We start from the raw sequence: 14,389 nt of genomic DNA on the forward strand, positions 1-14,389 counted from the left end.
CACCCCGTGAACGGCGCTTCCTGCAGTAAGTGACTGGGGAACAGTAAAACGAAGGGGGATTGACGGGGACCAGGCGTGCTGAAGATTCAGAGAGAGACGGTTTCAGGGGGCGGTTAACCCCTGGGAGTGTGTGACCAGAGAGAAGGACTTTTGCAGTAACAGGGTCCCCCGGGGGATTGCAGCGAGCGGTCCCAGGGGCGGAGGAGTCTGCAGCTCGACCCTGGCAAAGAGGTGGTGACCTCAAGAAGGACTGGCACACTAGGGGCTTTTCCTGGAAACCGTGGACAGCTGCCCGGCCTGCGAGTGGCCAGCCGGGAGATGTACGCTAAACGCCTTAAGAGCGACCTGGTGGAGCTGTGCAGGCAGAGGGGGCTGCGCGTCGGGAGGTCCACCAAGGAACAGCTGATTGCCCAGCTGGAGGAGAGGGATCGCTTGGATGACCCGATCCCTGTCCCTGAGGGAAGCCGCCCGGCGGACGCAGCGTGGGCCCTGGGGCCTGACCAGGCTGGGAGGGGTCAGACTGCTGCCCAGGACACCCCGAGACCCTTCCTACCTATGCCTGGGGGAGGGGTTGTGGGAAGCCCAGCGAATACCGAGGGCCCCCTGACCCCAGCAGCCAGCAGGGGATCCTCCCAGCGGAGCTCCCCATCCCTGGAGCGGATGCGGCTGGAATGGGAGAGGGAGAGGAAAATGAGGGAGCTGGAGGATCATGAAAAACAACGTCAACATGAGGAGAAACAACGTCAACATGAGCAGGAGGAGAAGGAGAAACAACGTCAACATGAGCAGGAGGAGAAGGAGAAACAACGTCAACATGAGCAGGAGGAGAAGGAGAGGGAGCGTCAGGAGAAGGAGAGGGAACGTCAACATGAGCAGCAGGAGAAGGAGAAACAAAGGCAGCATGAACTGGAGCTGGCCAGGCTGAGGAGCAGTGGGGCCCCGGCTGCGGTGAGTGCGGGGGGACCCAAGACTGCAAGGAGCTTTGATAAGTGCTTCCTGGCCCAGCGGAAGGAGGGGGAGGACATAGATAGCTTCCTGACGGCCTTTGAGAATGCCTGCGAGCTGCACAGGGTTGACCCTGCAGACAGGCTCCAGTTCCTCACCCCCTTACTGGACCCCAAAGCCGTGGAGGTCTACAGCCGGATGACAGGGGCAGAGGCAGGGGACTATGAACTGTTCAAACAGGCCCTGCTCCGTGAGTTTGGGCTGACCCCCGAGATGTACCGGAGAAGGTTCCGGAGTCAGCGTAAAACGCCTGAGGTCACCTACCTACAACTGGTCAACAGGATGCAGGGATACGCCCGCAAGTGGACAGCGGGGGCCCAAACTAAAGAGGACCTGCTTGACCTGTTTGTACTGGAGCACCTGTATGAACAGTGCCCTTCCGACCTGAGGCTGTGGCTGGTGGACAAAAAGCTCGCGAACCCCCAGCATGCAGGGCAGCTGGCCGACGAGTTTGTGAACAGTCGGTCAGGGGGTAGCCGGGAGGAGTCCCAAAAGAACAGGCCCCTCCCGATGCAGAGAGAGAGTCACCAGGGGGCCTCCCAGCAGGGAAATAGGGAGAACCCCCTCCAAAGGGGAACGCCTGGTGTCGGGCCCCTCCGACCCGTTCGAGGGGACCAACGTGACCTGAGCTGCTATCACTGTGGCCAGAGAGGCCACGTACGGGCCCAGTGCCCCGGGCTCAGGGACAAACTGAGCAGACCCAACCTACCCAGGGTTAACTGGGTAGGGACTCAGCTGGACGAGGGGCAGCCGACCCAGGAAAGGGGGGCTACCAGTTTGCCACCTGCTCAGGAGGGAAGAGTACCCCCAGCCAGCCCCGCCAGAGGGCTGGAGGCTCTGGACTCAGGGTGCTTGGTTTACAGGGTGGGTGCGGGGCTGTCCCTCCGGAGAGAGTGCCTTGTTCCCCTGGAGGTGGATGGGAGGAAGGTCAATGGATACTGGGATACGGGCGCGGAGGTGACGCTGGCCCGGCCCGAGGTGGTGGCCCCAGATCGGGTGGTGCCCAACACCTACCTGACCCTGACGGGGGTGGGCGGGACCCCATTTAAGGTGCCCGTGGCAAGGGTACACCTGAAATGGGGGACCAAGGAGGGCCCCAAGGATGTGGGGGTACACCACCATTTGCCCACTGAAGTTTTGATGGGGGGAGACCTAGAGGACTGGCCAAGCGACCCCCAGACCGCCCTGGTTGTGACCCATAGCCAGAGCCGGCGAGGGGCACTGCGACCTGACCCTGGGGAGGGTACCACACTGGAGGCGCGAGACCCTACTCGGGTGGGGAGGGAGCGCCGAGGGGCACGGCTCAGAGAGGCTGCGGCCTCAGACCTGGCCACGGAGGGGGAACCGGGCCCCATCCCTTCCCCAGCCGCTGAGTTCCAGGCCGAGTTGAGGAAAGATCCCTCCTTGCAGAAGCTCAGGGACCTGGCCGACCTCAGTGAGGGACGGACCATGAGGAGAGGCTGCCAGGAGAGGTTCCTGTGGGAGAAGGGGTTCCTGTACCGAGAATGGGCTCCCCCAGGGGAAGGGGAGTCCTGTGGGATCAGGAGGCAGCTGGTGGTCCCCCAGAAGTACCGCCGCAAGCTCCTGTCCCTGGCCCATGACATCCCCCTCGCAGGGCACCAGGGAATCCGGCGCACCCGGCAGAGGTTGCTACAGAACTTTTACTGGCCCGGGGTCTTTACCACCGTCCGGCAGTATTGCCGATCCTGTGACCCCTGTCAGAGGGTGGGGAAGGCCCGGGACAAGGGGAAAGCGGCGTTGAGACCTTTGCCCATCATAGAGGAGCCTTTCCAGAAGGTGGCCATGGACATCGTGGGGCCTCGCAGCAAGACGACCCGGTCGGGGAAGAAATACATTCTGGTGGTGGTAGATTTCGCCACCCGCTACCCCGAGGCAGTGCCCTTAGCTTCCATTGAAGCAGACACCGTGGCAGATGCGCTCCTGACCATTTTCAGCCGAGTGGGGTTCCCCAGGGAAGTCTTGACAGACCAAGGCTCCAACTTCATGTCGGCCCTGCTCCGGTGCTTGTGGGAGAAATGTGGGGTCCGGCATGACTGGGCCTCAGCGTATCACCCCCAGTCCAATGGGCTGGTGGAGAGGTTTAACGGGACGCTAAAGATGATGCTGAAAACCTTTATGAACCAGCACCCGCAGGATTGGGACAAGTACTTACCTCACCTGCTGTTCGCGTACAGGGAGGTGCCCCAGGAGTCTACCGGATTTTCCCCGTTCGAACTGTTATATGGAAGGAGGGTGAGGGGCCCCCTGGACCTGATGAGAGACGAGTGGGAGGGGAAGGCCACTCCCGATGGAGAGTCAGTGGTGGAGTATGTCCTGACCTTCCGAGAGAGACTGGCTGAACTCATGGGCCTGGCCAGGGAGAATCTGGCCAGAGCCCAGAGGAAGCAGAAGGTCTGGTATGACCGCACGGCGCGGGCCCGTGCCTACGCCACCGGGGATCAGGTGATGGTTCTCATCCCCGTGAGAAAGAACAGACTACAGGCCACCTGGGAGGGCCCGTTCAAGGTCGTCAAGCAGCTCAATGAGGTAAACTATGTGGTGGAGCTGTCGAACCGGGCCCACCACCGCCGGGTGTACCATGTGAATATGATGAAGCCATATTATGCCAGGGGGAATGTGGTGTTAGCTGTGTGTGGTCAGTGGGAGGAGCAGGGAGATGACCCTTTAGTAGATCTATTCCCTGGGACCAGAGCTGGTTCCCCCCTGGAAACAATCCCCCTCTCGGATCAGCTCACCCCTGCCCAGCAAGCTGAGGTCAGGGGGGTGCTGCATCTGTACCGACAGCTGTTTTCCAACCAGCCTGGACGCACTAATCTGACTGTCCACCGGGTGCAGACAGGGTCGCACCCGCTGATAAGATGCTCCCCCTTCCGAGTCACAGGGAAAACTGCTCAGGACCTGGAAAGAGAGGTCCGGGACATGCTGGCTTTGGGGGTGATCCAGCCATCGGCCAGCCCTTGGGCCTCGCCGGTGGTGCTGGTCCCCAAAAAGGATGGGTCAGTCCGGTTCTGTGTGGACTATCGGAAGCTCAATGCCATCACTGTATCGGATGCCTACCCCATGCCCAGGCCGGACGAGCTCCTAGACAAGCTGGGAGGAGCTCGGTACCTTACCACCATGGACCTTACAAAGGGCTACTGGCAAGTGCCGCTGGATGCAGATGCCCGGCTGAAATCGGCCTTTATCACCCCTCTGGGGCTCTATGAGTTTCTGACCCTGCCTTTCGGCCTCAAGGGAGCGCCGGCCACCTTCCAGCGCCTGGTGGACCAGCTCCTGAGGGGGATGGAGAGTTTTGCCGTGGCGTATATTGACGACATCTGTGTCTTTAGCCAGACCTGGGAGGACCACGTGTCCCAGGTTAGACAAGTGCTGGACCGACTCCAGGGGGCTGGGCTGACTGTCAAAGCGGAGAAGTGCAAGGTGGGGATGGCTGAAGTATCTTACCTGGGCCATCGGGTGGGGAGCGGCCGCCTAAAGCCGGAACCGGCCAAGGTGGAGGTGATCAGAGACTGGCCCGCTCCCCACACCAAAAAGCAGGTCCAATCCTTTATTGGGATGGCAGGATACTACCGAAGATTTGTGCCCCACTTTAGCGCCATAGCCACCCCCATCACTGAGCTATGCAAGAAGGGGAAGCCAGACAAGGTGGTCTGGACCGAGCAGTGCCAGGAGGCTTTCCGGGCGCTGAAGGAGGCTCTGGTCAGTGGCCCAGTTCTAGCAAACCCAGACTTTGACAAGCCCTTTGTGGTGTTCACCGACGCCTCCGACACGGGACTGGGGGCGGTGTTAATGCAGGAGGATGAAAAGGGGGAGACACGCCCCATCGTGTACCTGAGCAAGAAGTTGCTACCCCGGGAGCGACACTACGCGGCCATCGAGAAGGAGTGCCTGGCCATGGTGTGGGCCCTCAAGAAACTAGAGCCCTATCTCTTCGGGCGACACTTCACCGTGTACACCGACCACTCTCCCCTGACCTGGCTGCACCAGATGAAAGGAGCCAACGCCAAGCTCCTGAGGTGGAGCCTGCTCCTGCAGGATTACGACATGGACGTGGTCCATGTGAAGGGAAGTGCCAACCTGATAGCGGATGCGCTGTCCCGGAGAGGGGGCCCCGAACTTCCCCAGGTCACTGGTCACAGTGACCCCGCTCAGTTCAGTCTCGAAGGGGGGAGAGATGTGACGATGTGACGCAGCAGGGAGGGGGGAGTGTTGACCTGGGAATGTGCCCTGGGGACGGGAGACCTGAGAGCCTGTCACCTGAGCCAGGAGGGGGAGGGGGAGGTGACACCTCTGCCCAGGAATGTGGACGGAGGCTGCAGCAGGGAACCTGCTCGGTGGGTTTAGTTTTCAGTTTGGGGCTGGGTGGAGGAACACAGGGAACCCCAGGGCTGGGGTCTAAGCTCCCTGCTCCCCCAGAAGGACTTCACTGAGGGGTCCTGGGTGTACCCACAAGCTCTGTTTTGGACTGTGTTCCTGTTGTCCAATAAACCTTCTGTTTTACTGGCTTCAAAAAGTATTACAGTGCTGTGGTATGGATGAAGTCACTTAATCAGACCACTGTTAAAATGGATGCCAATTTAGCTTGGACGACTGCCAGAGAGCAAAGATAGCGCAAAGTATTGATTTTAAATAAAGGATGCACGGTAAACAGCCAGTGTTGTCTGTAGTTTACGATATAGTCAAATATAGTCAAATTTTGTTTTAAAGATCACCACATTAGGGTGATAATTTGACTGCATGAACCAGATCTGACTTTCCAAATGCCATGTAATCTTGGTGTTGATGCAATCACCCCTGGTTTATAATGATCAGTGTGGCATATCTAACGGTCAGATTGGAGGTAATTTATTTGATTTTCAAAGACAGTAAAGAATATCAGGACTCTTGAACAGCACTCTCTTGCAGTAAGGAAAATCACATCTTGTGGGAATGTTAATTAGAACCAATAATATTTGGAATGACATTATTATGCTCCACTCTGTCCTTCCAAGATGGTATTTTGGCTCAGATCCTAGGTGATGTCTGAGCTTTGCCTGGTCCCACTCAGGTACGGTAGACTATGTCACCTTTATGACCCAGGTGCAAGCCTAGGACATGTTGCACCTACTAATGCCAGTAGTAAATTTGGCCTAGAATATTTATTTCAATGTATAAATGTAGCTGCCTTCAATTCCATGTGTGATACTCCTAATATTTGCAACACTCCCCATAAGTGTGCATCTGGAGCATCTCAGCTTGGTGAGTTGTTAAATGTCATGTTATGTCATCCAAAAAACCCTCATAAATGGCCCTACCTGACATGCCTAGCAGACTGCCTTAGCATAAAGATCAGGATGGAGAGCCTGACCAGTCCTATGAGCCCTAGGAGTGTTCCCCGAGCTCAATGCTGAGATATGCTGGCGTGGCAGTGTGTAGAAGCTCTCTGGATATAGGACTTCAGTCTCCAGTATTGCAAGTCCAGCATTTCCCACCAACAGTAAATCCAATTAATTTGTTTTTTTATTTTAAATTGCCTTTTTCACCTTGCAAGTGTGAATCTTTCCTGGAGATGTTGAGCAAGTCTGCACCAGACACTGCCTACTCCCATCTCCCACTGCCCTCCCTGGAGACCCTGAAGAACCAGAGTGCACTTCTAAGATGATCAGCAGGCATCTTTGTAACATGGTGTTGCCCCCCGGCAGTAAGGCTGGATGTAGAGCAGGAGCCTCAGCTGGATCTGGAGAGCAGACCTGGGAAACGGTTAAAAGAAGGAGTGTAATCAGGCTTACTGGGAAAGGCTCATGCCAGCTGGCTCCTACGATGGATGGCCTGATGATGGCAATGTTGAAGTGCTCTTTCTCTTGCTGGACCAGGTACTCTGCCAAGGCTTTGGTGTATGTATACGTGTTCGGCCAGTCCCCAATCAGTTTGGGTGTGATCTCTTGAATGATAGATTCATCCAGCCACCTAGTGGGACAAAGAAAAGAATTCTGTTGACATAAACCACATAGACAGATGAAGGAAATGAGGAAGAAGTTATGCAAATTGGTCAGCATACTCAGCTGTCTATAGTTTCAAGACTCTTACCTGCAGTGGGGAAGTCAGCAACTAGAATACTTTTAGGCAAAAGAAGGAATAACTGGGAGCTTTGTTATTTACTACAATGGAGCCAGGATTTCACCCCTAGTACAGATGTGCTGCACCAGCATTGTTTGCATCCGACCAAGTGGGTATTCACCCACGAAAACTTATGCTCCAATACGTCTGTTAGTCTATAAGGAGCCACAGGACTCTTTGCTGCTTTTACAGCATTGTTTAGTGATGTATTAGCTAGCACAGTCCCCAGCTACGCATGCAAACTCTTGGTAAAATTCAATTCCACCAAAAGTTTAGCAGCATTATAAAAGTTTAAAATGTCAATTATTTTCTTCAATGATATTGAAATTGCATTTATTATGCAAATATCTGACATTATCACTGTGTTTGCATGCAGGGTCCCTTTCCAAATCTCCCCACCAGCTCCCACCACCACAAAAAATAAAAATAAAAAATTCATGTGTTTGGTTCTGCTCTAGCCAAGCACAAAGTTTTGGCTCATTTTTTCTGAGAGGTAGTATGGCTCAGTGGATAAGCTGAGCCTGCTATTTGAGAGACCTTGGCTGTACCAGAGGTGGCTTTGTAGAACCTCTGTTGTCCTCAATTTCTCCATCTGTTATAGGAGATGAATGATATTTGCTTTCCCCTCTGCCAAAAGATATTTTTATGGAGGTGAATGAATGCAAATGGCTGGCTCAGTAAATGTTATGTGTTCCCTTCTATTGGCTGGTCCAGATAGGAGACTATTACTAAGACCAGATGAAGGAGTTACTAATTTGGCTCCTGGAGTCGAGGTCATTGCTGTTAAAATGGAGGCCCTGGGTTCAAACTGTGCTCTGGCAAACCAGCAACACTTTGCTCATCTGCCTGTGTTCTGGTTCAGAGAGGAAGGGAGCTGGCTGTGTTTCTGAAGTCTACAGACAGGGCTGGCAATCTAGATAGGGTTCACAGAAGTCTGGTGCATAACTCCATAGAACCAAAAATAAAGTCCAATAACCTTTTATTAAGTTTTGGAGCTTTTTCTTTGTGCTGGACAGTAGAGCTCACTGGGGACATTCCAGTGATGCTCCACCACTTCCTTCTCTCCCCTATCTCTACATAAAATAAGGTCATAAGACTTGATATCTTAAAAATAGGCCACTTGGGGGCAGTAAATGGAAGGGTGCATGTGCTATATCAGTGGTCTCCAATCTTTTTACACCCAAGATCACTTTTTGAATCTAAGGGCAACCCAGGATCTACCCTGTCCCTTCCCCTTTCCCAAAGCCCCGACCCGCTCTCACTCCATCCCCCCTTCTCTCTGTCGATCACTCTCCTCTCTACCTTTATTCACTTTCACTGGGCTGGGGCAGGGGGTTGACGTTCGGGAGGGAGTGCGGGCTCTGGGCTGGGGCTGAGGGGTTCACAGTGTGGGAGGGGGCTCTGGGCTGAGCCTGGGGTAGGGGATTGGGGTACAGGACCTCCTGCCGGGCAGCACTTACCTCCGGTGGGTCCCAGTTGGTGGTGGGCACAGCGAGGCTAAGGCAGGCTCCCTGCCAACCCCGGCCCCACACCGCTCCTGGAAGGGGCTGGGGGAGGGGCGGGGGGCATGTGGCTCTGCACGCTGTCCCTCTCTGCAAACACTGCCCCCACAGCTCTCCCAGCCAATGGGAACTGCGGGGGCGGTGCTTGCAGGCAGGAGCAGCGCACGGAGGGAGACCCATGCATCCTCCAGGGGCCAGGGGGCTGCACTGGCTGCTTCTGGGAGTGGTGTGGGGCCGTGGTAGGCAGGCAGTCTGCCTTAGCTACAGCCACACTATGCTGGAGATTGTGATTGACTGGGAGATCCTCTAGGATCAACCTGTCGATCATGATCGACTGGTTGGTGACCACTGTGCTGTATCTTGAGAACCACTTCATCAAATGAGCTCAAATTTGCACCACAAATTCTGTCTCTGGACTAGCACAGTGATTTTCAACCAGTTCTGACAGGAGACGGTCAGGAATCTTCTGACAAAATGTTATTTTTTTCCAATTGGAAATAACAAATTGGTGAAACCCAAAACTGTTTGCAGGAAAGGGTTGGTTTTTATTAATCTTGATTGTGAAAAAAAAGTTTTCAAATGGTCACAACAAGACTTTTCAACATTTTTGAAACAAAAAGTTTCCTTTTCTCGTTCAAAATGAGTTCATTTTGAAAGTATAGTTAATTCATACTAAATAAAGTGAAATTCTATAAAATCAAAACAGAACATTTCAACTGACCCCTGGAAAATTTCAGATCAGATTATTGGTTCATGAAAATTTTCAAGATTTCAACTTTTCATCCTAAATTGGGATGGGAGAAAATGTTGAAATCTCAAAAACTCTTGTGGGATAGGAAACAGTTTCCTGCCCAGTTCCAGTTCTGACCATTTATGTCGATTTCAGAAATGATGCAAAATTCAGCTTTAAACAGAAACCCTGCCTACAGTCATAGCTATGGTCAGAATACTGCCTTTGCTTTCCCAGTGTAATTGAGCTACCATGGGAATAAGCCATCGGGGTACCAGGGCCAATTATAATGCTGATTTACCAGATGGTGCAACTTGTCCATCTAATATATCTAGGGCCCTACCAAATTCACGGCCATGAAAAACACATCACAGACCACGAAATCTGGTCTCCTCCCCCCGGGAAATCTGGTCTTTCATGTGCTTTTACCCTATACTATACATATTTCACCGGGGAGACCAGCGTTTCTCAAATTGGGGGAGTCTTGACCAAAAAGGGAGTTGCAGGGGGGTCACAAGGTTATTTTTGGGGGGGTCGCAGTATTGCCACCCTTACTTCTGTGCTGGGCGACTGCTGGCTAAGGGCCCGGCGCTGCAGGCAGCAGTGCAGAAGTAAGGGTGGCAATACCATACCAGGCCATCCTTACTTCTGCGCTGCTGCTGAAGGTGGCTCTGCCTTCAGAGCTGGGCTCCCAGCCAGCAGCCGCTGCTCTCCGGCTGCCCAGCTCTGGAGACAGCGCTGTCACCAGCAGCAGTGCAGAAGTAAGGATAGCAATACTACAACCCCCGCCCTACAAAACCTTGTAACCCTCCCATCTCCTTTTTGGGTCCAACCCCTACAATTACAACAACATGAAATTTCAGATTTAAATACCTGAAATCATGAAATTTATGATTTTTAAAATCCCATTACCGCGAAATTGACCAAAATGGACCATGAATTTGGTATGTCCCTAAATACATTCAAAGTGCCCAGCTAAAGTGCCCTGTCATAACTCCAGTATCGTGGGTGTGCCTCCATGCCGTTCTGAGCGATAGTTGAGAGCTTTGTGCCACAGACCCTCACAAGTATCCCAACCTCCCAGGTGCTATGATTAATCAGTGTTCCCATCATGGAAGCACCGAGCCGACAATTCAACAAGCCTTATGCTGCCCTACATTTTCTGTGACCTACATTTGCGGTTTTGAAAGGCTAATTCATATAGTAACTGCTTTTGCTCACTGCTGTTGGTGCCTTACGAAATCAAAGAAAAATGCTTTGGTTAGCTGCCCACTGTCCCCCACTCCACCAAACAGACAAGTCGTTTTCCCCTGAGAAAAAGTGACTTTCTGTATTAAGATTTTACACTTACCACAAATAAGATGGTCCCTTATGTAAATTAGAACTGACCTCCTTTTACATTTCCTATTATATTATAATCAGGGACAGTGTGCACCCTGCTTTGGTCCACACTTTATAGACTGTGCGGTGCTCCTTACCTCAGCGCACCCTCCAAAGCGGATTTCCCTCAGATTTAGATTAAGGCAAATCTTGCCTGATGTAGCAGATTATACGTTTCCTCTATTGGCCTGATGGTATTTAGTAGTGTGACTTTTGGTTTCCACAGATCAATCTTAAAGTTTCAGTTGCAGTTAAAGAAGCATCATATTTGAAATCAGGGAGATAGAAGGAGGACGAATGGAAAAAGAAACAGCTTGGAGCCTGACCAAGAATTCTAGCTGAGTAAATAATCATAAATACAAATTAAATCTGTCATCAAGAGGACCATTAAAGGATCTGTTATTTAGCTATGATTGTAGGGTCATGCCTTTTAATAGCTTTGCAAAAATTCTACTTTCCTATTAGGTCTAAGAAGCTTCTTTACACATTAGCCTTAAAAATCCCCATTACACATCATAACCGCCAATGTCCTACAACTGTAGAAGAGTATATCTGAATGACCTTGTCATAAATATAAAAGGAAGAGTAAACCCCTTTAAAATCCCTCCTGGCCAGAGGAAAAATCCTCTCACCTGTAAAGGGTTAAGAAGCTAAAGGTAACCTCGCTGGCACCTGACCAAAATGACCAATGAGGAGACAAGATACTTTCAAAAGCTGGGAGGAGGGAGAGAAACAAGGGGTCTGTGTCTGTCTGTATGCTGCTTTTGCCGGGGATAGACCAGGAATGGAGTCTTAGAACTTTAGTAAGTAATCTAGCTAGGTATATGTTAGATTATGATTTCTTTAAATGGCTGAGAAAAGAACTGTGCTGAACAGAATGACTATTCCTGTCTGTGTGTCTTTTTTGTAACTTAAGGTTTTGCCTAGAGGGATTCTCTATGTTTTGAATCTAATTACCCTGTAAGGTATCTACCATCCTGATTTTACAGAGGTGATTCCTTTACTTCTATTAAAAGTCTTCTTGTAAGAAAACTGAATGCTTTTTCATTGTTCTCAGATCCAAGGGTTTGGGTCTGTGGTCACCTATGCAAATTGGTGAGGATTTTTACCAAACCTTCCCCAGGAAGTGGGGTGCAAGGGTTGGGAGGATTTTGGGGGGAAAGACGTGTCCAAACTACGTTTCCCAGTAAACCCAGTTAGAGTTTGGTGGTGGCAGTGGTTATTCCAAGGACAAAAGATAAAATTAATTTGTACCTTGGGGAAGTTTTAACCTAAGCTGGTAAAAGTAAGCTTAGGAGGTTTTCATGCAGGTCCCCACATCTGTACCCTAGAGTTCAGAGTGGGGGAGGAACCTTGACAGACCTGTTCCAGTTTCTGCTGGCATTGGCTACTATGAACCTGAACAGCAGGTGAACAGCCAGGATTATAATGTATTGCCAGCCTCAGACATATGAAACAAGAAAAATATCGATGCTTGTTCAGTTGAATGCTTTAAAATCAGTTTTCAAATAGACAGTTGATGTAGATATGAAGGGATGCTTTCACAGCTGGCTGGCCCAAAGTATAACTTGCTATTTCTTTCCCCTTTTTGCTGACACAATCCATGTAATTATTTGGAACTATATGGGGTGGAGGAAGGGATTAAGGGGAAAACTTCCTTACCTATTAATTATCTTTCTTTGAGCCCTTCTGGACTAGTGCCCACACTTAGATATACTTCCTCCTAGTTAGCTGAAGACAGAATAATGAAGTATTCTGATAGCATCACCCCTGCCTCCATCCTCCTACCCATTCTTTGTCTTCCTCTCTGCGCCAGCCAGTTCTCTGCTCCTCACATTTTCCCTTAGTCTCCTGTCCCCCACCTGCCTTTGTATTTTCCTTTCTTTTCCCCATCACAAGTCCCTGATCTTGACTTTCTCCCTCCTACTCCCCCATGTTCCTCTGCAGCCTCCACAGCCCCTGCCCACAAGTCTTCTTCCTGCACCCTTACAGTTTCCAGACCACTTTCCAAACCAAGAGTCCGGCAATCTTCGCTGAGTGCCCCCTAGCTTCAGTGCCTTTATAAACAATGGGAGACAGTGGTCATCTTCACTATGGGCAGCCTTCATGCCACCTGCAAAGGCTGCTGGGAAGTGGCAGCCATCTTAACTGAGGGCGGCCTGTGGCTTCCAGCCCACTGAAAGCAATGGAAGATAGTAAACCTGTTGAGCAAGGACAACATTCACAAGAATGCTGCCAGAGTTCAGGAAACCATGAGAAAGTGTAAGAAAAGCAAGCAAACAAAAAACCAAACCATGTGGAGACCAAGAGTTGACAGCTGTACATACTGCTGAGGCAAACGTACAGCAGAGCAGAGAAGATAGTGCCTCACCCCGTAACTCTCTGAGGCTTTCCTGATTACTTCCTTTGTCTGTGCAACCTGGAGCCTGTGGTAGAGGCATATTGTCAGAAATGCCTGCTGGTTTCAGAGGCTCATTGTGTCCTTTGCTCAAGTCTTTTTTCTGAGTCAGCACTTGCTGGTGACAGAAAACTGAACTCTGCAAGCTGGCAAACCCCTTTTTGTAAGTGGGGAACGTGGGAGATCCTGATATCATTAAAAGACTTTTTAAATTATTCTGACTTCATATGCTGGCTGGGGAGAACTATACTCAAGACTCTGGGCTGCTAGAGAAAAATTAAAGACAGAACAATATTTGACATTACATTTTCCAGTTAGCACTCAGAGAGTGCAATCATTTATTTTGGCAACATGGGATTCAAGAGCAAAAGCCAAATTCTATTCTTCTCTCAGAGAAAAAGCCAGCAGATACTGCTTATGCCCATCTCTGAAGAAGTCCGAAGGACAAGAAGGCTCACACCTGCATTCTGAGCTAATGGCTGGCACAGTTAAAGTTAATGTCATGCAAATGGAAAATTATCTTAAAAGAAAAAGGAAAGCAGAACAAACTGCCATGGGGAAGTTTAGTTCTTCTCAGGAGAAGGCTTCCCTGGAATCCCTGTCAGCAGGTTTTGTTTTTCTTTCTAATTATCCATCTATTCAACAAACTCAGTTAAATAAACACTTTTGTTGTCCTGCAGATTTACTGAATTCTCCAGCTGAGCTGTGGTTTTCCATACAGAATGAACCTGGCCCTGCAGATGCACAGCTCATACATGGGGAGAAAGCAGTTGGAAAGGAACCATTAGAAAGAGCTAAACGCAGCAGTCTGGGCTGGGATTCTTGCAGGGTTAGAATGAGGGGTCATCATTTTAAATCTCTTTCTGAAACAGTGAGTCTGATTCACTCCAGTTTGACACTATTTGGGACTGCATTGAAATAAGTGGAGTCACACTGAGTGAAAACAGGAGTAATGCAATGGTGAATCACGCTCACTTTCTAAAACGTTACAGCTCCTATTGAGGGAACAAGAGCGTTGGGACTTAGAAAAGGAAGAAGCACTGCGTCATTCTCACTAACACAAATAAGCACCTTCAACTGACTCCATGCTGGACCATAGAGAGTCACGTGCCACTATAAATAAAGACTGTGGAAAAACATCTGAAATAATAGGATTGACACATATGGATCATTTTATTTGCTAATTCTTTCCTATTCAAAATGAAATCAAAATACAGCTGGAAGGTCGATCCAAATAACAATCTAATGTGACTTTAA

General features: G+C 50.5%; 1 protein-coding gene across 10 annotated transcripts in view; it reads right to left on the bottom strand.

The window, feature by feature from the left end:
* Nucleotides 1-14,389, bottom strand: part of FAR2 (fatty acyl-CoA reductase 2) — a 219,332-nt gene that overhangs the window by 60,086 nt on the left and 144,857 nt on the right. For all 10 annotated transcript variants that reach the window (XM_074935921.1, XM_074935950.1, XM_074935990.1 and 7 more), the window contains one exon: nucleotides 6,795-6,972. In XM_074935921.1, the coding sequence (XP_074792022.1) occupies nucleotides 6,795-6,972 (178 nt within the window). The remainder of the gene's footprint in view (nucleotides 1-6,794; nucleotides 6,973-14,389) is intronic.

Source organism: Natator depressus, chromosome 1 (assembly GCF_965152275.1).
Source record: "Natator depressus isolate rNatDep1 chromosome 1, rNatDep2.hap1, whole genome shotgun sequence".
In the NCBI taxonomy this organism is placed as follows: Eukaryota; Metazoa; Chordata; order Testudines; family Cheloniidae; genus Natator; species Natator depressus.